The sequence below is a fragment of the Colletotrichum aenigma genome (genome assembly GCF_013390185.1).
Source record: "Colletotrichum aenigma strain Cg56 chromosome Unknown KSG_Cg56_contig05, whole genome shotgun sequence".
Classification (NCBI taxonomy): domain Eukaryota; kingdom Fungi; phylum Ascomycota; class Sordariomycetes; order Glomerellales; family Glomerellaceae; genus Colletotrichum; species Colletotrichum aenigma.
In genome coordinates, this window is record NW_023500911.1 from 3,273,635 (window position 1) to 3,295,921 (window position 22,287).

The 22,287-nt window shown below is 54.3% G+C and overlaps 7 protein-coding genes across 7 annotated transcripts; 2 read left to right on the forward strand and 5 right to left on the reverse strand.

Moving 5' to 3' along the window:
- Positions 1–1,841: 1,841 nt before the first annotated feature.
- On the forward strand, positions 1,842–3,519 carry ecm14 (putative metallocarboxypeptidase ecm14; the record flags this gene model as incomplete). Its single annotated transcript, XM_037323781.1, has 2 exons — positions 1,842–2,423; positions 2,482–3,519. 2 exons carry the CDS (start codon positions 1,842–1,844, stop codon positions 3,517–3,519), a joined length of 1,620 nt encoding a protein of 539 aa, XP_037178537.1.
- A 371-nt stretch (positions 3,520–3,890) lies between these two features.
- Positions 3,891–4,584, reverse strand: Mgst3 (Microsomal glutathione S-transferase 3; the record flags this gene model as incomplete). The annotated part of the gene is made up of 4 exons (XM_037323782.1): positions 3,891–3,975; positions 4,033–4,207; positions 4,298–4,455; positions 4,550–4,584. 4 exons carry the CDS (start codon positions 4,582–4,584, stop codon positions 3,891–3,893), a joined length of 453 nt encoding a protein of 150 aa, XP_037178536.1.
- An 847-nt stretch (positions 4,585–5,431) lies between these two features.
- Polm (DNA-directed DNA/RNA polymerase mu) lies at positions 5,432–7,386 on the reverse strand (the record flags this gene model as incomplete). Its single annotated transcript, XM_037323783.1, has 4 exons — positions 5,432–5,449; positions 5,505–6,250; positions 6,531–6,659; positions 6,936–7,386. 4 exons carry the CDS (start codon positions 7,384–7,386, stop codon positions 5,432–5,434), a joined length of 1,344 nt encoding a protein of 447 aa, XP_037178535.1.
- Positions 7,387–7,808: 422 nt separating this feature from the next.
- On the reverse strand, positions 7,809–9,142 carry tfa1 (Transcription initiation factor IIE subunit alpha; the record flags this gene model as incomplete). Its single annotated transcript, XM_037323784.1, has 3 exons — positions 7,809–8,823; positions 8,884–8,979; positions 9,036–9,142. The coding sequence occupies 3 exons, from the start codon at positions 9,140–9,142 to the stop codon at positions 7,809–7,811; spliced, it is 1,218 nt and encodes a 405-aa protein (XP_037178534.1).
- A 1,011-nt stretch (positions 9,143–10,153) lies between these two features.
- Positions 10,154–14,161, reverse strand: psm1 (Structural maintenance of chromosomes protein 1; the record flags this gene model as incomplete). The annotated part of the gene is made up of 5 exons (XM_037323785.1): positions 10,154–10,171; positions 10,224–10,901; positions 10,957–13,915; positions 13,976–14,069; positions 14,131–14,161. The coding sequence occupies 5 exons, from the start codon at positions 14,159–14,161 to the stop codon at positions 10,154–10,156; spliced, it is 3,780 nt and encodes a 1,259-aa protein (XP_037178532.1).
- A 1,275-nt stretch (positions 14,162–15,436) lies between these two features.
- On the forward strand, positions 15,437–17,122 carry CGCA056_v008539 (uncharacterized protein; the record flags this gene model as incomplete). Its single annotated transcript, XM_037323786.1, has 1 exon — positions 15,437–17,122. The coding sequence occupies one exon, from the start codon at positions 15,437–15,439 to the stop codon at positions 17,120–17,122; it is 1,686 nt and encodes a 561-aa protein (XP_037178531.1).
- A 646-nt stretch (positions 17,123–17,768) lies between these two features.
- CGCA056_v008540 (Fizzy-related protein-like protein) lies at positions 17,769–19,714 on the reverse strand (the record flags this gene model as incomplete). The annotated part of the gene is made up of 3 exons (XM_037323787.1): positions 17,769–19,135; positions 19,189–19,316; positions 19,374–19,714. The coding sequence occupies 3 exons, from the start codon at positions 19,712–19,714 to the stop codon at positions 17,769–17,771; spliced, it is 1,836 nt and encodes a 611-aa protein (XP_037177386.1).
- Between the last annotated feature and the right edge of the window lie 2,573 nt (positions 19,715–22,287).

The following is a 22,287-nucleotide window of genomic DNA, read 5'->3' on the forward strand; positions in this document are numbered from 1 at the left end:
GGCAACGTAATGCGGTGCGGTTGCAGGGGATCGAATAAGGGAGGGCGAAAGGATGGATGGGAAAGTGAGGTGGGGAGAAACGGACGACGTCCAGGGAAGGAAAGGGAAGAAGGGAAATGCTCGTGGCTAGTATGTGTCCTTGGGTATGATGGGAGTGCAGGGTCGATGTTGCACGCAAGGTAAGGCAAGGGCACCTTACGACGAGAGATGGTGATGGACGAATAGAGCGAGAAAAACAGGGGAATTCGATTGGAGATGGTGTCGCGTTGTCGACGAGTCCAGAGCCAGAGCCAGAGCCAGAGCCAGAGGTCAGGTATTCGTAGGTAAGGTGGAGGTAGGAAGGTAAGCACCGGTGCTGGCTCGGGCTTAATTGCACTGAACCTCACTCAGTTTGCCCGTACGAGGTAAAGTACGAATACTTTTTCATCTACCTTCCATCTACCTACACAGCGCAAGGACCAAGGATGGGTTTTCCGCCGGGGCTGATGTGGCCCGCCTGCACTAAGGGATTCGTGAGGTGCATTACCTACAGGTCACCTCAGTAGGGCCACCGGATTGGCATTGGCGGCTCCCGTCCTGCTGGGCTGCTGGGCTGCTGGGCTACTGCAGGATGTCAGAGGGCGGCATGGCAGCCGGGCGGGCAGCAGGGTCAGGCCCGGTGATGTATTGATTATCCCATTGTCGTTGTGTTGTTCCTCAGACAGCCCGGGCAGCCCCGCCAAGACCTCCCATTGGGTTCCTTCACAGTAGGATACTTTACATGCGTCTCCAGCCCATAGTGTAGGTACGAACACTCGACGCAAGGTACCTCAAAGTAAGGTAGGTCTTCATACCTTTTACCTCCCTGCTGAGCCAGCCCAGCCTCCAGGAGCCGGGACCACTGGCATGGCATGCACGCCGGGACTTTTTATTGATGGCAGCATGGTCTACCACCCCGTAGCCTGGGCACCAGGACTGGTGGCCCGGCCCAGCTCAGCCCAGCCCAGCCCACTCCAAAAGAGACGGACCGCGAATTTGACACCCCAGCAGTGCTTCGTACCGCAGTACTTGGGTATCCGCAGGTATTCATGGTCCGTCTCAGGGGTTGTGGTCGTGGTTGTGGTTGTGCTTGTGGCGTACAGACTCGAGTGTCGTGGTCTCGGCCCCCAACTCTTGTGCTGCCCCTACCTACAAATACCTCCAGCCAGTCTGCCGTGAACACAGTCAAAAGTCGCCATGATCGCTGCAGATCTCCAGTGTCAATTACCCAGGATTGCCTCTGTGAAATGAGCACTCCGTCTATTGAAAGCGACATGATACCCTTCGGGTCTCTGCGTCGACGTCTAATCTCTGTTTCGAGACACTGACCACGCTTGCCTCTCGTCAGTGTTTTCTTCGGCTGCAAGGTACATGGAGCTGAAGAAAGGGGGCAATGTAAAGCAACGAAAAAAGGGAGAGAGAAAATTGCATGACTTGGACAACAACGCTTTCGTCTCAGTGAGTTCTTGGTCGGGAATATGCTCCCAACAGTCCCGATAACACGCGGGATTCAGGAAGGGGGACCAAAGAGAAAGAAAAAAAAAAAAACACAAGGCACAGGTAAGCGGCTGCCTGCGCCAGGTTGCTTCCCTGCTCTCCGACTCGGGGGGCGAGTGTCATGCTGCAGAACCTGTCGCAATCTCTCCCGTTCGCCTCTATGTGACCTCTTTCATCATTATCAAAGCCCCCCCCCCCCCCCCCCCCCCCTCTCATGTGTAGCGTTTCTACATTATCTGCCTGACGGGACGAGACGACAACGACAACGACAACGACAACGACGACGCCGGCGACGACAGCGACAACACCCACGCCGAGCCTCCAACATGCGTCCCCACGTGTTACTGCTCTCGGCTGCTAGTCTAACGCTCCTGGCCCCTTCCGCCAATGCCGCCCGCATCGATCTTCATCATAACGATCACAATTCCCCGACCTCTCGAATCTTCCCAATTCTGACTTGGCTGCGCGACGGTGCAATTGAATTCGTGTTCGGTCCCGCGCCGGCCAGGTCGACCGCCCGTCCCGCTTCGCACAAAGGGAAAGCCAGCCTTCGGACCAAATACAATGATCAGGTCGTTCTGCGATTCAATTTGACTATCCCTGAGGAGGAGACCGTCTTCTCCGAGGCTGCCACGCGCCTGTTTCTCGATGTTTGGGCTTTTAACCACGACTATGTTGACATCCGCATTCGCAATGCCGACATTGCCTCCCTTTTGGGTCTGCTGCCCTCGTCTCTGAGATCCTCATATTCCACATTGATTCCTGATCTGGCTGCGTCTGTCTACGATACCTATCCGGCCGTCGCGGCTCCGCCGCGACATCAACGCCTCGATGACCGCCGGACATCAGTCCAGCTGTCCCGTCACGAGGGCGATAACGTCTTCTTCCAAGAGTATCAGCCTCTTTCTGTACGTGACGGCACCGCCTTCAGCTATCTCCCAATACCATTGAACTAACCTAGCCTAGGTCATTGTGCCGTGGATGCGCCTGATGGAAGCCATGTTCCCCTCCATTACTGAGATGATCAGCATCGGGCAGTCATTCGAAGGTCGCGACATTCCTGCCCTCAAGGTCGGGGTCAAAACACCTGAAACTCCTGGCGGCAAGAGGAAAACGGTTGTTGTCACGGGAGGCATGCATGCGCGCGAGTGGATATCTACAACCACAGCAAATTACGTCGCGTGGTCCTTCATCACGTCCTTTGGCAAGGAGCCCATGATCACCAAGCTGCTCGAGCACTTCGACTTCGTCTTCGTTCCTGCGGTTAACCCCGACGGCATCGAGTACACCTGGCAAGTCGACCGACTCTGGCGCAAGTCCCGACAACAGACCGGAATGCAGTGGTGCCGTGGATTTGACCTCGATCACGCGTTCGGTTTCGAATGGACCGGTTTGGATTCTGAGAACGACCCTTGCTCCGAGAGCTATGGCGGCACCGAGCCCTGGGAGGCAACCGAAGCTATTGCACTTGCAAAATGGGCGAAGAGCCAGTCTCAGGAGAAGGCTGAGTTCGTGGGGCTGATCGATCTGCACTCGTACTCTCAACAAATCCTCTTCCCATTCGCTTATTCCTGTGACGTGGATCCACCCAATGTCGAGAACCTCGAAGAACTCGCGACCGGACTTGCCAAGGCCATTCGTCTTTCCAATGGCGAACAGTACTCGGTCACTTCTGCCTGTGAAGGTGCCGTCGCCTCTCGAGGCGGTGACAGCAACGTCCGGCGCATCGAGACTGGCGGGGGATCGGCCATTGATTGGTTCTATCACGAGCTGCACGCTCACTACAGCTACCAGATCAAGCTCCGTGACACTGGCAGCTATGGCTTCCTGCTTCCCAAGGAAAATATTGTGCCTGTCGGCGAGGAGATCTTCAATGCCATGAAGTATTTTGGGGACTATCTGCTGGGGAACAATGGTATCGAGAAGTCGACCGAATTCTTACGACCGGCAGACCAAGACGCAGATCGTGGCGTCGAGCTTAGACGGATGAGGCGTAGGAGATGAACGCGATCATTTGCTGGCATCGAAGGATGATCATCAATGTGGAGGCGCGCGAAAGTGAGGGCGGAAGGGATGGCTATGATGTATAAGACTGGGGTAAATATCTCTTTTCCCCTTTGTGATGAAGTGTATACGACTGGCGTTACGGCAAAGGCGGGTTTACACTAGAGAGCATGAGACATTCAGGTCATGCACGCAGCGATACGCGAGCACCTGCTCGCGTTCCGCTTTTACTTCTCTTCTTTTTCTTTTTCTCAGGGGAGGGAAGACTTGTGTTTATTGAGTTACAGGCGCGCAACTTCCTACAAGATTGTCTGACAGCGTTTATAATTACAGAGTTCATATGAGTTGGTGCCGGCTGACCCTGACTTGGGTTACCAGTCCATAATCATGGCAACGGATGTGTAAAGAGCCATGAACTTAAGGGCGGTATCGGTGAGGAACGACCCAATTGAACCACTGTTGTTCAGTCAGTCAGGGCATTCTCTGGTGCACATTATGCCATGGAGCACTCACCGGACGCGACCTGCAGGGCCGGCAGCGCTCGTGTAGCCAAAGGCGTAAATTAGTCGGGAGAGGGCCCAGCCCGCTCCAATAGCAGCGCTGGCAACGGGGAAGCGAAGACCGGAGATGAGCAAGGCGCCGAGGAACGAGGGCTGGTTCTCGGTGAAGTTGGCGTGGGCGCGTTGCGCTGCGGTGCTCATCAGTGGCCGGCCTTGTAGGATTCCAGGAAGGGGGGGGGGGGGGGGGGGGAGGGGGGGGGGTTGGGGCGCAGACGTACCACAGTTAAACATGTAAGCCTTGCGGTCTTTCTCAGCAGCCTCGTTAGAAGCGTAAGGTACCGGGTAGACGAGACCGCTAGCCTTGCGGAACTTGCTCGTCAGAAGAACATGGGTGGTGTTGATGAAGAAAGTCGAGGCAGCAACGAGAAGGACGTAGCTACAAAGGTTCATGCGTTAGCAATTGGCATGGCGTCCTTGTCCCAAGGTGCTAACAGTCGGCGAGGGAGCTTTAGACGGAGAACGTGACATACCCGTACTCGTCGGGGACCTGCAGCGTCATAGGCATTGTGGCTGGGAGTGATGCGGTGTTTTTGGTAGGCTAGTGGTGAATTGACGGTTATTGATCGTATTGTAATCTGTTCCGCTGCGTCCGAGAGGTCAATTGAGCAGGGTAGAGTAAAGTTAGTTGAGTGATGGAAGTTGTCTAGTTATAAACTTAGATGGGAGGAGGAGGAACTTGACAACGGGGACCAAGGTAGGCAGCTCGAGACGCCAGGTGTCTGGGCTCTTGTCCGCCCCGATTCTCCGCTCGCTAAGAGGAGCAGCTTATTCAATGTCCATTCCCGTTCAGCTGGTCCCTGACGAAATACACCAAACTGTGCCCACCCACGTTGCCACGGCGAGTCTGCCTACTAGCTACCGACGGGATGGAGACGGCCACACTTAACGCCCGACTACCGATTCACGGATATCTGGCCAATGAACGTTGTTGAAACGAGATAACGCTGGTCCCGGACGAGGTCTGATTGTCTTGCAAGACCTTTGCCTTGCGGAATTCGGCGGAGTTTGATTTTTCTGTTGCGTGTGCGATGAAAGACCTCGGATTTCAGACGACACCAATTGCCATCAAAGACCCAGGAGTTTCGATAGCGCCCCGAAGAAGTCGAAGCCAGTAATGAAGCTATTCGCAGTCTATTTCAGCCCTACACGAAGCTTTAGCATGCGAGTGGTTTTAACTTCCAATAAGGTGCTGACCCAATCAGCACGCCATTTTAACTCCCGCTTCACCATCAATGTGCTGCTGGGGGGTTTGACTCCAAACGCAGTAACTGTTCATAGCTTGTGGCCACCATCTCGGCCTTCAGGCATAGCTTCCTCAACCCCTTATGCCATTTTCTTTGTCTGCATCTATTTTACGCCAAGATGAGACTCTATGAGGAGTGAAGTATCGTCTCTTCACCCCGTGCACCGATCCTCCGGACGCACCCAGTCCAGCCCCAGGCCCTCAAACACCCTCCTCTCCGCCGTTAACATGTCCGGGGCTTTTCCATTTCCCTCCAGGTCCAACCAGCTACCGTCAAGGCGACTGCGGATACCACTGCTGTCAAACTTCAAGTCCCTCTGCTTCTTGCAGTAGCGGCGTAGATCCCGCTGGAACGTCGTGTCCCCGCTCCATCCCAAAACAGCACAGCCAACCGTTTTCCAGGGGCTGATTATAATGTCTACCCTTCGATGCGGTGGCCTCTGGCTGGCGGAATCGACGCTGCTGGCCCTGCCTCGATCGCTCATTTCCGGCTCCTGCCAAACCACGAGTGCTTTGTCCAGTGTATCAAAGCCACCCCCCCTTCCCTGATTTCCGTCCCAGCTGAGTGGTCGCTGGCCGCGCTCGCTATTGTGGTTGCTCAACGTGAGGGTATGGGTTATCTGCCCGCTCTTCTCTAGGCTCACCACAAGCTTCTGAACGAAGTTGAGTGTGGCACACTCATCTGGATGACTGATGATCACATCCACGTCCCCGCTGTTGTGCTTCCCACGTCGGTACCCACCAACGATGACCATCTGGTAGCCAGGACTGAATTTGCGCGCATGCTTCAATATTGTGTTGGCAATGGACTCGACTTCGACACGAGTAATTTTGAGCTTGAGCTCCTCATAGAACTTGATACCGATTTGCTGGACGCGTGACAAGTCGTCCCAGCCATATTCTACTATATCGTCCAAGTCTCGCCACCCTACGTTTCGGTCAGCATGTTTTATGCCGAGAATTTTGGTAACCCGCCTTTCTTATAAAAGTCTCGAGCGGTGGCATCGCCAACTCCCCAGATGTCATAGAACGTCCGTAACACCGATAATTTGGGATCTGCTTGAGCTTCAGAGGCCTCGTGGAGCCTGCCTGCGTCTTTCCATTCATGCCACAGCTCAGCAACCTTAGTGCCGCAGCCGGGCAACCTGGCAACTTCTGTTCAACGGTGAGAGTCGGCACCGCATGTTAGGTATCATATAGGCACTGACCTTGCGGGCTTGAGATATTGCATGGGTATGCGGATAATGTCGCAATCGAGGTGGAATATGCTCTCACGCCGATCTGATCACCCATGAGTTTCCTCGTTGTCCGAATTGCCTTCAATTCCTCGATGAATGCTGCATTTGCAGGGTCAGCAGGCGTTGCCCGCTGACATGCGTACGTCGTCCTCAAAAAACCAGGTATCGGCGCCAGAGTGATAGTCAAGTCGTGCTCTGAGGTTGTTTGTCTCAGCAGCGAAGGCATCGTTGTCCGCTGACTCGCTGATGCTGACGCATTTTCCTCCGCCCGATGGAACACAGGCTGATGGTCCTGCAACGTCGTGTCTGCGGCAGCACGAGCTAGTATGTCGTTGCCTTTCACTGCTACCAAGGTATTGGATTCACCACACTTACGGCCCTCGTAGATGACAAAGTCACGAAGCGGAAGGACCCGGCCCTGATCAAGGGATTCAGTAAGCCAGTTGAGCTTTACTACTCGAACGATATCGACTTCGAGAGATTTTAGGAATGTCTGCGGGACTGGCCAAGCAGCTGATCCATTCCTATGGCCATCCTCGGTATACGCAGATGAATCGCTGTCGCTTGAGCCTTCATCCCGTTTTCGCTTACACGAAGAACCCGGAGGCTGTGACTCGGTGGCTGCCTCCACTGGCACTGTCTGTAGTTTTCTCTGCCGTAGCTCGAACAAAGCTCGTTGCCTCTTCGAGATTTTGCCGAGAATCACTTCAGCCTCTTGTATGTCGTAAGTCAGGCTTGGAATCTTCTCCTCTAGCTCGTGAAGCCGATCAGCGTCAAGGTGCGTAGGCAAGAGAAAAATGAGCGGAAATTCGAGGTCTGTCGCCATTCTTGTAGCCGTAGCTGAGGATGTTGGTGATGCTCCGGCAAGCAAGAAAAGTCGGCTCGGGAGGCTGGCGGGCGCGGCGCAGCCGAGTCAAGAATGAGGTTGGGTTGATGTGCATTCGAATTGCGAGAGGGCTAGACGCTTGCTGCACCGCAGGTTAGCCGTGTAAATGAAGGCGGTGCCTGCGAACTGTACTGCGCTGGGTGGGTTCCGAGGGTAGCATGGCTTTTGAAAGACGTCTCATCCGCGGCCATGTACAGACGCGACGCTGACATCATCGTCACCGGACCAATGCGCAATCGCACTGCAAATTTGCATGCTTCACTTAAAACGCTTCCCAAACATTCTTCTTAGATGATATCGTGTTATGATTAGTTTAGTTCTCAAGAGCCTTTTAAGTAGTAGTACATTGAGTAGTCGCGCCCTCAGACGTCCTCGAATTCGACGTCCTCATCACTCTCGCCGTCATCTGGCATCTCTACCTTCACCCTCTTGGCTGGTAATTCCTCCGCATCAGCAGCAGGTTCCGCCTTCGGGATCGGTGTGTTGTTTCCCATTGGAGTCACGTCTTCGAAAGCGTCTTCTTCTTCCTCTTCATCGTCGTCCGAGCCCTCCTCCGCGAGAGCCCTCGCAGCTTCAGCAGCTTGTTCGGCCTTAAGACGAGCAAAATAGTCGTCCAGTTCTGCATGTTCTTGATTATCGCCTGACTTGGCCAAGGCTTCTTTGCTGTCGACCTCCTCAACCTTAGCCGCAGGCGTCGGGCCCGCGTCAGCAGTGAATGATTCACCCGTGACAGTGCTGTTGGACATCCACGAAGGAAGTGCGTTTTGCTGTGCAATCTTCTCCTTCCGCGCCTTCTCCGCCGCCTTCTCAGCCTCTGATGGGCCATCCGTTGTCGAGATGCTGACTGACATGGATTTGGGACCGACATTGTCGAGACCCTTGACCGCGGTCGGTTGCAGTGACGAGACCGGTATGGTTGTGACAGTTTGGTAACTGGCATCTCGCACTACTGGCAAGGCTTTGCTAATTGCGATGTCGAATGTGTTGTCGGGAACCACCATCTCGTCGATGCGTGGTAGTAACTCGGTTATGAACTTGAACTGGTTATTCAGCCGTGTCGACTGCTCGTGGCCAGTCGAATTGCGCTCGAGATCGTGCGTAAGAGACGAGCCACACCGGTGGCAGACGAATCCTTCGGGTCCAACATTGTCTAAAACCTCCATCTGCGTCCACTCCGCCTTGCAACGTCCGCAAAAGTACTCCTTGCGCTCGCTTGCTGGAACCGTGGTGCCCTGGATCTGCTTGTCGACGGTGTATACACGCCACTTTATGGCATCAATGGTCTGGCGATAGTCGATGTAGTAGTAGGTGCGATTCACTGGTCGCGGTTTCGCCTCGGGGTTCTTGGGATCCTCGCGATATTCTAACCTCGTGTATCTGAAGTGCGCCCGGCGTCAGCTTCAACCGGATACCACAAGAGGAAGATTGCGAGCATACACAGCCAAGAAGCGATCCTCTCTTAGCTTTCCGCAGGCTTTGTGGAGGTCTTTTGTGTTTGTCGCCATCAAGTAGGCCAGGTCGTCGTCTCGCAGTCTGTGATGTCCTTCTGTCAGCAACCAACCAGCGGCAGAAACAGAAACCGAGCCTACGCTGAGTGAATGATGAGCGCGTCGATGATTAGGATGTGGCGCGTCTCGTAGAAGGCGCGCATTACCGACTTGACGAGCGTTTTGGCAAGATCCAGAGGCTGCGCCATGGTGTGCAGTTGTTCTTGCTGAGAGGTTTGCTGATTGTAGACCACCCGGTGAAGGTGAAGTAGGCAAGCCGAAGAATGAACTTTTGGCAGTAAGGTAGTTAGTGGTAGGTAGGTATACCTTAGGTAGATGGTGTAGCTGCGGCAAAGTACCTAAGGGTGGGGCCACCCTCTAAAGTAGGCACCCACGTACCTGAAGGAAACCCGTGCTTCTTCTCAGTGCGTTTGTCCTGGTCTTCCACCCTTTCCAGGTTAATTCCACCTAGTGAACCAGATGGTGATTGCACACTGCGGTCAGCGGCATGAACTGATTGACAACAGATGCCATGGATGACGATGGAGATCGCGAAAGGTGTCAATGAGGAAGATGGAGCGTGACAGATAACAATAAGAGCAAACACATACGCAAACAGAACAAACATAGCCTCGAGAAGCCTTGTAGATAGCGTAAATCGAAATTCTCCTAGAAATGATTATTCTATGCCCTGAAAGAGATGGTGAGTGGTGGGATGTGGTGAAGGTGTTGATTTTGATCTTTTCTCTTCGCGCCATCGAAGCTGCCTTCCACCTCGCCTACCACAGCGGCTCCTTTTTTTTTTTATAACCACTAAGTCACAATCACCAGGATCGAATGAGCTTGTCAGCAATGCGACAGTATCAAACCGGTTGTAGATGAAGACCTTGGACGGAGAGAATGTTGTCGAATGTTATCATTGGCGCAGAGGGAAAAAGAGTTCATCAATAACGTGAATGGAAGAATCCACCGGCCATATTACAGTCCAAAACTCCATCGCAGGCTCACCAAAACCTAGCGTCGCCGCAACACCATCTCTGGTATCATCTGGGGTGCAAATCACCTGCTCCGCCCCGAAACCCATCTTCTTAAAAGTCAAGCATGCAGGGCTGCTAGCATCGTAGCTGGCGGTTGCGCGCAAAACCCACGACCTCAAGCCCGAGTGCCAGCGCTGCCAGGTCCACCGGTTATTTACGTCCTTCATGTCATCAATCTTCTCTCTAAGCATATTTTCGGAGCTAGTTCATTGTCAGCCTCTGTTCAGCTACGTTTTTGCCAGTCACAACTTACATCTAAGGTGAGCGTCCTTGAGCTGTTGACTTCTTGATCTCGGTAAACACCGACCAAGCTCTCGCTGTCCTGGAACAATCCGGTTTTGAGACTGATAACGATGAATTGCATGCCTGGCCCAGCATGTTCACGGATGTACTTCTTGATCTTGTCCACGTTGGCGTTGTCAAGTGCGGCGTCTACTTCATCGAGCACGAAGAAAGGACTTGGCTGGTAACTGTGAATCGCGAACAGGAGAGCCAAGGCGGCCATCGTTTTCTCGCCTCCAGAAAGGTGCTCCATGTCTCTGAATCGCTTGAGGGGCGGCATGGCATGATACTTGATACCAGACAGGTACGGCGTGTCTGTGTCTTCTTCAATATCCAGGTAAGCTTGCCCTCCCAAGGGATAGGCTTCTGACCGTGTAAGGTCCTTGTAGACGTGCGAGATCTGCTCCTGGATGTGTGAAAAGGCCTTGTTGAAGAGTTCGTACCGCTGGGCTTTGACATGGTTGAACGCATCGCGGGCTGCCTTAAGTGCCGCTCTGGAATCCTCAAACTCCTTTTCGGTATTCTTCAGTCTCGTCTCGACGCTCTCTAACCTCTCAATGGCTCTCATGTTGGGGTTGAGCTTCTCGAGCTCCGAAGTGATTGACGCAATCTTGTCTTGCAATCGCTCCTCGACGCTAGGATCATCCGACTAGAGAAATGTCAGCAAACACAGCTTTAATATGCAAATGGCAGGTTGCCCGTACATTCTTCAATTCTTCGTCCAGACTGTCATAGTCGACCTCGATGCCGTGATTCTCGAGGGCGGCGGTCATCATTTCCTCGTCATCCTCCTCGTCCACGTCCATAGCATCGGCGTCTTGCCGTAGCAGGTTATCTTCGTTTGGCAGATTGTCGAGCGAGCCCTCTTGTAAAGGAATCTGCATCTGCTCGAGCTTGCAACGCCTAAGCAACGCAAACTTGCCGGCACTGTTCTTCTGGACTACCGTTTCCAGAGCATTGATTTCCTTTTGTCTGGCGTCGATCTCCTTGCTTCGCTTCTGAACCTCGGCCTTGGCCTGTGAGACCTTCTGGCTCTTCACCTCTAGCGTAGCGCGCTTCTCCTCGAGGGTCTCCCGCAGCGCGTCGAGCTCATCAGATACCTCGTGGCTAGCATCCTCGATATCTGACTTTTCCTGCTGATAGGTCTGGAGGTCTCGTTCCGATGCCTTCAACCCCTCTTGCAGTTTCTTCAGCCTTGCGTCCAGGTTGTTATACATGTCGCGCGTCCAGCTGAGTTGACTCTGGTACTTGGACTTTTGTACTTCAAACTTGGTTCGTTCCTCATCAGCTTCTCGTTGCAGATCTCTGTGCTCCGATTCATAGGCTCGGATGTCGCCGAAGCCAAGTCTCTTGCAGAAACCAGAAAAGACTTCGTCTTCCACTTTGGCGATGGCGTCGGAGAATTCCTTGACAGTACGCTTGGTTGCCTCGAGCTCGGCTCTCTTCTCCTCGTATTTGGGTTCCAGCTCGTCAAGCTGTCTACTCTCGTGATCTACTTCTCTCTTCTTGCTGTTGTAGTTCTTCTCCAGGTGGGCAAGTTCGGCCTTGGCGGCCGCCAGGCGTGGCTCAAGGCCGTGAATTTCAATCTGAAGAGACTCCTCAGCAGGGCTACGTCGCCCAGACTTTGGGAGCTTTTCGATCTCTTCCTTGTACTTGGCCGCCATTTTCTTGAGGGGTTCAAGGTCAGTGCTTTCGAAGCGACACTTCCCGCCCTTTTGCTCCGGGCCACGACCACCAGTCATCATGCCCGTCTTGTGAATGACCAGGCCGTCCAGAGTGACGGTCTTGACGGGGATGCGCTTCTCATACGAAATGAGCTTGGCGATCTTTTCGCTGTCGCAAACCACAGAGCTGCCACATGCATAGGCCATGGCACGCTCATACGCAGGCTCAAAATCAATCGTGTCGATGGTTAGGCGCGCTCCGGATATGCCTTTGATGGCCGAATTGACCGCGTTGACCTTGATGTTGTCAAGAGGGATGAAAGTCATAGGCGGGAAGCGCTGGTCCTTGAGATACTGGACACAGTCGTGACCGGTCCTCTCTGTGTCCACGATGACCGATTCGTAGTCCCGACCAAGCGCGGTGCTAACAGCCTCGTCGTACTTCTTCTGTTTAGGCTTGCACAAGTCACCAACCCTGCCCTTAACACCGGGATACAGTCGCTTCAGGTTGTTGACCATTTCCCTCATCCTAGCTTCGCGGTCATTCTGTCGTCGGCCATCATCGGCCTCTCGAAGCTGCTTGGCGACTTGCTCAAGCTTCTCCTCCAGTTCGGTGCGTCTCTGACTCGTTCTTATACGTTCAGACTGCATCTGGTGATACTGCTTCTTCTTCGTGTCGATTTCTTGGGACAGGGCTTTGATGTTGGCCTCTGTTGCCGACTTGCGTTCGCCGATGGTCTCCAGCTCTCCTTCGTACTTTTCCAGAGCGGCAGAGATGGTGTCGACCTTGCCCTTAAGGGTGTTGACTGTGACCTCATCCGTTTTTTGTTGCCGAATCAGATTGTCGAGCTTCGCTTGGTTGGCAGCAGTTTTTGATATGACCTGAGTTCGCAGGTTGTTGTATTCTTTGCGGTCAGCATCGCTCAGCTCCTTGCCGGTCTTCTTCATGAGCTCCTTATGCTGCTTTTCGAAGTGCTGTTGGGCCTTTTCGAGCGTCTTGAGTCTGTTTTCATCTTCCTTGATGAGCCCAGCTTGCTTGTCGCGGTCCTTACGAACTGGTTCTATACGCGAGCGGGTCTGCTCGATGTTGCGGGTCCTCTCTTCGATCTTTGCATCAATGGGAATCAACTTGTGCTCCAACTCGTCAAACTCGCGCTTCTTCGCATTGATGGCCTTCTCCACACCCTGAGCTTCTTTGGACGCCGCGTGCTGCTCCTTCTGAGCGGCTTCGAGCTTTCGTCTGAATGACTCAACGTTACGCTGGAACTCTTGTAGGTTCTGCTGGTGCTCGTGAATCTTCTCGGAAGACTCATCCATGCCCCGCTGGAAGTGGTAGAGCTTCCACAAGGCGTGTTTCACGATGGCCTCGTCTCTCTCTTCAGTCTTCTTCTGAAAGTTGTCGGCCTCCTTCTTCTGCTCCTGATACTGTTTGATCTCGGAATTGATACCACGCCGTCTGTGGAGCTGGAAGCTCTGGTTTTCCGCGGCTTGCTCGGCTTCCGTCTGTAATCTTTCGTACTCGGCCTTGTACTCCAAGCTCCCAGAGATCTGCTCAATCATCCTTGTCAGGTCTTGAGGGGATTGAGCGGCGATGGCCTCCACGTCACCCTGGAAGACAAGGAAGTTTCTGGCTTTGATGAGAATGTTCTCAGTCTCGAGGGCCTCGTTATACTGCTGGGCGGTGACGACACGGTCGTTGATGCGGTACTCGCTGGAACCCTGGTTCGTGATGGAGCGCTTCCACTTTTGCTCGTCGCCGGCGTCATCCTCGTAGACGGCCATTACCCAGGCTGTCTTTGGGTCGGTTCGGGAGGCTTTGTGCGACACGTCGTCTTCGTCGCCGTTGGCGTAGCCATTCGTCTGCCCATTAGCCTCTGCGGAGCCGTCATCGTTGATTTTGGAAGTCTTGAGAACGCGGCCGCGGTAGACAAGGTCCTTTAGATGAGCCGATCGCAGGTGCGATGATTTAATACCCAAGACGAAGGAGATCGCGTCCATGCTGGCAGTGGCAACCCGTCAGTCGGTGAGTTTCTGGGAGCATGACGAGAAGCGAACTTACGAATTGGATTTTCCAGATCCATTGGGTCCGATGATGGATGTAAAGTAGGAGTCGCCGAAAAGCAGGACATGATGGCCCTTGTAGGATTTGAAGTCTGGCGACAAGTGTCAGCGCGCGCGCAGGAAGGGGGGAAATCAAGACCGTATTGAGCATACTGAAGAGCTCAAGACGAATGAGCTTTCCCATCTTGCCGAACGGTTGTCGCGACTATCACGACGGGCGGCGTTGAGTTTCCCGACGATGAGGCGAGTTGATGTCGAGGCTCGTCGCAAACGCGAATCGGCGCGCGGAAGGGTAAGAGCAAAGACAGCCGTGTGGTGTGGCTCGACTGTAGGTGGCAACAAGTGAAGCCGGGATTGAGTTGATCAAGTAACAGGGGCCTCTGGCTGCCCAGGCGCATTCGGGGAGGCACTCTAGCAGGCAAGCGTGTGTTGCGTCTGGCGATATTCGTCCAGATGGCCGACTGAGATTCCCCACGCGCGTCTGGTTATCTGGACGCGACGGGCTGCGGGATGCGGGCCATACTGAGGCTGCCAAATTGGGCGCGCAACAAGAGCTCGAGCCACTTTACGGGGCAGGCGCCAGAGGCTGGCACCACGTGACCTAGGACTCCTTGATTATGTCAGCATCGCCTTACTGCCGGCGTGCGGAAGTCACTTCAGGTCCACGAGCCCACTCTGCACCAAGTTCACACCCACATCTAGTCCCCTCAACAGGTGCTCAACGTGGTGAACCAACCAACCAACCACAGGCTTGGCCAACGACACCTGCACAGATTACGGGCTAGACGCAGCTGTCAACGCATCTCGGCCAAGTGGCGCACGAAGTAAGTACTAGGTATGGCGGGCAGGTCTATTCGTAGGGCAGAGTGCGTGGCCCAAGTATCCGGGGCAATGAGATACCTATCAAGCCATATGGAACGGGCCAGCAGCGAACTCTCTCCACAGAGCAGGTACCTGAAGCAAAGTAAAATGCGGTAGCAGCATCTACCGCCCTGCCATGTGACGTAGACATCTCAGAGTGAATCCCTGTCTCGACAACTCGTTCCAGCTTGCATGCATGGAAAGTACACACAAAACCCGTCTGTCCTGCCTTCGGAGCGGTCAGCCGTTGATACATGCTGCCTTACTCCTTGCCCCAACTCAACGGGTTCTAGATGTGTTTTCCCACCTTCACGCTGCCTGCATCACGAGCCCGCCTTGGTCTGTGTCGCTCGCATCCCCCGCCAATCCCTAGCACGGCCTAGGTCGTCACGCTGCCGCCCAAGCTACGAGGTCGGCCAGCTACCTACCTGGTATACCATCCAGACTGGCCCAACTCAGCGCCGCCTGAAGCTGTCCCTTACATTGACCCAACGTTACCTACCTCCCGAACAGTCTCGTTTCCAACCTGTCGATAAAACCTCCTTGTCTCCTTCGCACCGTAGATACTCGAACGGCCGTCCCAACACATCGCCTCAAGATGGCAGAGCCAAAACCGGTGGACATACGCACTGCAAAGGGCGAAGACATGCATACCGACAGCGACGCAGCATACACCCCTGATCACACCGAGGCGCACTCGTCGTCTTTCGCCTCTTCGCCGCCTGATCACGATGGCCTCCATACGCCCACCATGGCCCCTACCAACCCGGGAAGCCCCAGGCTCTCAAGGAATCCTTCCTTCTCGGGCAGCAGCTCTTACCACGAAGACTGGGACCCCTTCCCGCCCCTCGACCGCCTTACCATGCTCGACCTCCTCGATAACTTCGCGCTGCCGCAACAGCTCGAGAAACTTCAAAAAGGCATTTCCGCCCAGACACAGAAGGTTCGGAAGTCGAGAGATGCTTTCAGGAATAAGAGTCAGCACGCGCGAGAGCGCATGGTAGAGGAATGGAGGCGTCGCGTTCCCACCGCCGAAGAACAGTTGGAGAGATACAGGAAGCGCATGCGCGTCAGCGTCGATAAGCTCGGCAAGCAGTGGAACGACACCAGAGTGGTGACCATGCGAGAGAAGGTCTCTTTCATCTGCGGCGTCATGAACATCTTCGCCAGCGGACTACTCATGGGCGGCTACCCCGAATACTTCCATCTCTGGTATTCGGTCCAGGTTCTATACTTCATGCCCATCCGCTACTTCACTTATCATCGCCGAGGATACCACTACTTCCTGGCCGACCTCTGCTATTTTGTCAACTTCCTCCTGATGCTCAGCATTTGGGTCTTTCCTGGCTCGAAACGACTCTTCCTGTCCGTCTATTGTCTGGCCTTCGGCAACAATGCTGTCGCCATCATCATGTGGAGAAACTCGCTGGTTTTCCACAGTTTCGACAAGGTCACCTCTCTCTTCATCCACATTATGCCTTGCGCAACTCTCCATTGCATAGTTCACTTATGGCCTGAAGAGATGAAATCTGTCCGGTTCCCCGCGACATGGACCATCCAGCACTCTCCAGCCGGCTCACCAACTGCTTATGGAAACGTGGTGTCCATGTTAGCGTGGAGCTCCATCCCCTACGCTGTCTGGCAACTGTCATACTACTTCTTCATCACCGTCCGGCGGCGGGAGAAGATCGCGGCCGGCAGGCCTACTTCTTTTACATGGCTGCGAAAGTCGTACTCAAAAAGCTGGATAGGCAAGCTGGTGCTTTCGCTCCCGGACTCCCTGCAAGAAGCGGCATTCATGCTGATCCAGTACTCATATGCGGTCTTGACGATGCTCCCTTGTCCCATTTGGTTCGCGAGCAGATACGCGTCGGCCGGGTTTTTGATGATCGTCTTCACATGGAGTGTTTACAACGGAGCAACCTACTACATTGATGTGTTTGGAACACGCTTCCAGAAGGAGCTGGAGTCGCTCAGAGCTGAGGTCAAGCAGTGGCAGAATACACCGGAAATGGCCGGCCATTCCCCTCTCATCACACCGAACCCGGATGGGACCGCGCCCAGCGAGCTGCAACTATCCTCCGGCGTCGAAGATGACGGCAAGATTGATTCCGCCTTTCAACACGAAAATGAGGATAACCAGGAGAAAACGAATGCCGGCGCACGTGGGGTAGATGGGATCCCGCTGCTGAGCGAGGAGCTGCCTGCCCAGGCAGAAGCCTCCGGTGTCGATGGCGGGGCCAGAGACGTAGCTAGGGAGAGGAAGGCAATTCCTTTGGAATGATGGTTCTATACGAAGTTAATAGATGCAAATGATATGCTTGTATGAAAGCACTATACGGGGCACAACGACGGTGTGAACTGTTGGCTGTTCAGAATGATTACTTAGGTTCATCCTCCCACCCTTCTTCTGCATCAAAGTCACGTCGTATTTCACTTTCCGCCTCGCGGTACGTTGAGGAGTATTTGTTAATTCTGCGATGGAACTTGACACAAGCCATACCCTACCCCCTATTGAATGATATGGGAATAGATACTGCTGCGCTCGCGCGATTCGTGTCCGCTCCATTTTTCCCATCCGTTCCTCATAGGCCTTTGAGCAGCCATTCGTTTCCTCCCATGAAGCTAATGCCATGAAGCTCATGCACAATCCCAAAACAACAAGAGTCCCAGCCTTCCCGTCGTGACGCCGTTTCCATGCACATAACGCAGCCGGTAGCAGGGTATTTCGTGACCCCATAACCAGTTCCCCCACCGAGAAACCAAAAAAGAAAAAGAAATCAGAATTCGATTGCTCGCTCCATTCCGCCACGTCTTTCAACCGAGCCATATTAACCTCCTAAGCCACGCAAACGGATGTCATTAATGTAGTTCGCCAATGCGTATCCGCGACGGGGCAAAGCGGCAGCAGACGTCGATGCTTCTGGCTGTTACCGGATGATGCCCCAGTCAGCAAGCTTGCCCCCGTCGCTATCTTCTCGAGCTCCCGGTCGCCGGCCAAACACGTTCCAAAAACGCAGCGTTTCGTCACCGGCGCCCGTCACGACGACTCTGCCATCAGGGCTCATCGCAAGATATAGAACACGATACGTGTGACCGGTGAGACTGACCACCTGCGTCATTGACGGATACTTCCAGACAACGATCTGGTTTTGGCTGTACCCGTGAGTCGACACGATTTCGTTGGAGTTCTTGGACCACGCTATGTTGCAGACCTGGCTTCCCGTGTCCACCTCGTTGATCACAGTGCCACGGACGGTGTCGTGGAAAATGATTCTGCGATCAGCAGTTCCACCTCCAGATGCCAGAAGCCCTCTCTGGTGCGGTGACCATGCGATGGCTTTGACGGCAGCGGTATGGTCCGAGAATTTCCAGAGTGGCGTGTCCGAAAGCTTATCCCATACCATCAGTTTGTTATCGTTACCACCACTGGCCAGCTGCCCATCTTCGCAGTTCCATTTCAGGCCGCACACTTCCTGTTTGTGACCCACAAGTTTCCGCAACCACTGATCCGGAGCGCGAACGTCTCTGTGGTAGATGAGGCGGTCGCGAGAACCAGATGTCAAAATATGGGTGTTCCAGGCCAGCGAGCCTACCCTGGCGGTGTGACCCGTCATTGTTCTCAATCGCCTCGTCTTCTCTGCGTCCCAAATCTGAACCAATCCTTTCCCCGTCCCGATGGCGATGTGCGTTCCCTTCTGGATCCACGATACGCTGGTGACCGTGTCATCCTCGAGGGTGCACAGCTTATTGACTCTACTGGTCTGCGCGTTCCACATGTACACGCTGGACCCAAGACCGACTCCCAGCACGTTGGCGCTGCCCCAGTCGACCAGGTTCAGATAAAAGTCGTCCGCCAGGTCGGGGGCGTCCAATACTTTGTAAGGCACTTTGCTGACCGCGCGAGGTTGCCGACGTGGGCTGAGGAGCATCTGTTGGCTATTGAAACGAACTGGAGAGAGGCTGTAGATTTCAGAGCGGGTGTCTAGATTGGGGCCGTGCCGACTTTGTGGCGTTCTCGACGGCGTGAGGTGGCCTGCGTTGCTTAGTTGCCGGGGTGACATGTAGGAGAATAAATTCTTGTGAGGGGTTGAAGGGGTCAGAGTGGATGGTAGAGAAGCCGCAGAAGCATTGTTTGGCGGCGTGCGCGATCTCGTGGCATCATGAATGTTGGCCGAGTGAGATGCGGTGGACAACGAATGCTCCGGTGACAGTGTCGACGGTGTCGCTTGAGGTATTGAGCCCTCGAAGAGCTCAGCTCGGAGCAACGTCGAAAATGTGCGGTTTGCTTCCTCGGCTGAAGAGCGTTAGATGAAAGTGCCGCAACGAGCTGGCCCGATTTTGACTCACTCTTTTGGAAATGAAGCTCTCCGTGCGGAGTTCGCTTCTTTTGCTTTGAGGGAGTCGCTGGTGAACCGTCTTCGTGCAACAAACTAAAGCTTGCTTGGAGGTCTTGACCAGAGCGCGTGGGAATGAATCTATGAATCAGATGTTAGCAAGAGTTCTTGCATCGTGTGGTGTTGCTGCACACGCACCTGTCACCGTTTATCCTCTGGCGCTTACGATGCGGGCTGGCACCCGGGGTGCTCTCCCGTTGCGATCGATGATGAATCTCTCGGAGCAAGGCGTGGTCGACAGCATCGGCATCAAAAGCAGTGCCCCGAGATGGCTCGCTAGGGCGTCTGATATGCTGGACTTTCCGCTGGTTCGCATTTTCCAAATGTTGGCGACTCTCCAGATGGCCACGATCTGAGGGAGGGGGCGGCGTCGAGAAGCGAGCAGGGGTCACGATCGCGGAGGTATTCGTCTCAGCTACTGGTCGCTTTGCTGGAGCGGAAGCAGCGACAACTGCTGGTGGATCGCTCGGGAGCGTCATTGTGGGTTGTGGAAGTGAAGTCGGCAAGAGAATGCGGGCCAGGGCAGTGTAGAGATTCAGGTCGAGGACGGGCGAGGCGGCTGGGACGAGCGTCGGGGGAGATGGCGGGGAGCCGAGCCTGTGCGGGCGGGAGACGTCGCAGTCGCACGTCGGGTAGACAAAGTTGCAGGCAATTGATGGAAGAGGTGTTTATCGTGACGTCGGGCGCAAGCGAGAGTGAATTCGGCGGTGGGCAAGTCGTTCGGAGGATTGGCGCTGGCAAACGATTCACCACCTTATCCCTGATGGTGGCGCTCAACTCGGCATCAATCGCATGCTTTCCCCTCGGGATGGTCGCAAAAGGTGAGTCGTCACCGTCAAAAAGACAAGACAGGGACCAGTCGTAAAGCTGTTCGGATGCGATTAAATAAATGAAGCGGACAGAACGAGAGAAACAGAAAGTGTCGTCGTGCAAAGTGCGGACGTGGGTATCGTGAGCGTGTGTACAGATACAAGCTGTAGAACTCTGGGTCCACGGTGCAGAGGTCGCAGCAGGGTAAGGTACAGCACGGCGGAGAGAAAGGCGTCGACGGCGGACGGGACGGTGAGGTAAGTCGGGGTCGACCCAAGGTGTAAGGGACGGGAAGGTGTCGGATGCCAAATGGTGGTGGTGGGTGGCCGCCCAGTACAGTGCAGGAGCCAGCAGCAAGCAACATGGAAGCAACAACATTGGACGTGGCAGGCAGTACCTGCCTACACTGTACATGACTTACCTAAGGCACGGTACCTACCTACCTAAGGTACCTAAGGTAGTTAGGCAAGATGCCTAAGGTGTGGTACCACGCAGCCCGGTTCAGGGAAAGTCGCGGGCGACGACTTGATGGTTTCTGCCCTGAGGTGTTATGTTATTGACGCTATTGGCCGAACAGGGAGCTAGCGTTGACGGCAGAGCAACAACACAACGGGCCAAAGGCCAGAGTCCTCACAATGTCTACCTTAAGGGTACTCAGTGGGTTCCATTCCCTGGATTGGGTGTTTTGACTCCCTGTAGGCCCCGTCCCGTCCCTTCCCTTAGGTCCCCCGCCTCCCCGTGTCCCTGGTTGAGTTGGCCGCGAATCTGGACGCGACGAGACTTACTGTATGTAGGTACCTACCTTACCTTCCCTTTAGGTACCTTACCCAGGTAGGTACGGTATCTTATGTTACACTTGGATCCGAGGACGCGGGCGCATCACGTCTGTAGCACCTCACCTCAGCGGAATGATAACAATGACGGACAACGGAAACCACAACAAAAAGCCCGTCTGCACGCGATGGCGAATTGCTTTTCCAATTCTTGCGTATCTCTTTGAGAGTTGGGGCATGGGGTTCAGCCAGAGTTTCAACACAGATGACTGGAGGCCCTTCCTCCCTGGGTCAGGTAAGGTATCCAAGTTGAGCACATCCAAACTGGTCATGCGGCTCCATGATCTTCAACTTCGTCAGGGTTTTCCTTCGAGTTGACAGTATCCGTAAAAGCCAGGCATCCAGGACAATCCACAATAGCCCCCAACACGCCTACTGTATCCGTATGCAGCAAACCTGAGAATGGGAATGCAGACGGCAGACTAGGGTCAAGCAGTGTGCGCGTGTGAGAAAAGGGGGGGAGGTGTCGCGCTTCTCGGGCCAGCGTGTGTCGTGGAGCCGCGCCGAAGTCCCATGTGTTTGTTTATTATTGACATACATCCCGCCAGCGGCCAGCCAAGCCTGGGGCTGGAAGGCTGGAAGGTCCACGTTTCCACGTTTTGCGCCAGTCAACACGTGCTAAGCACCATTGTTGTCGCAGTGTTTTGTTTGCTCTTAGGTTTTCCCTCTCCTCCCGGGCCCGAAAATTCGCGCAACAAGACCCCTAAGTCCCTCCCGTGTCCCGCGTCTCAGCCCCCGTCCTCACCCCAGCCACCTAGGTGCGCAGAACCTTGGGTAGAACAAGCTCGATGGTATGTGGATGCACCCAGCCACTGCAGTTCTATGTTGGCATTTGATACTAGTGGTATCTGTATCTTGGGGCACTTCAGCCTGACACGCTCCCATCGTGATGGGGCTTTCCTTCCCGTGAAAGTCGCGACAATCCAGGAACATAACCATTCGATGCGGGGAAGATCAAGACGAGAGGGAGGCAAAAAAATACAGAACAACATGGGGAGTGGGGACAGAGGCTGGGAGCGACGCGAAGCAGTACGCCAAAAAAACAACAAAAAAAATAAGGAAAAAAAAAGGAAAAAAAGAAAAGAAAGGGGAAAAAAATCCCTTCTCAGCGGTTCCTCAATACTCGATACGTCATGTGAACCATCCGCGAGCTGGTGTGGCAGAGACGCGAGGGGCGACGCGTAGAACGCGTAAAGAGCTCCACGCGAAAAGCGTTCCGTTCCATCATCTCGTCTCAAATTCGGGGGGCGCCCAGTACAGTTTGAACAAAAAGACACTGCCCACTGTACTGCACTCCTTTGACTTCTCCGCTTGTTGTGGCAGCCCCAGCCTGCATTCAATTGGCAGACACATGGGAACTGTATTCGTAGCCAGCAGTCGGTCTTCCGCTGATAAAGGTTCGCTATGCC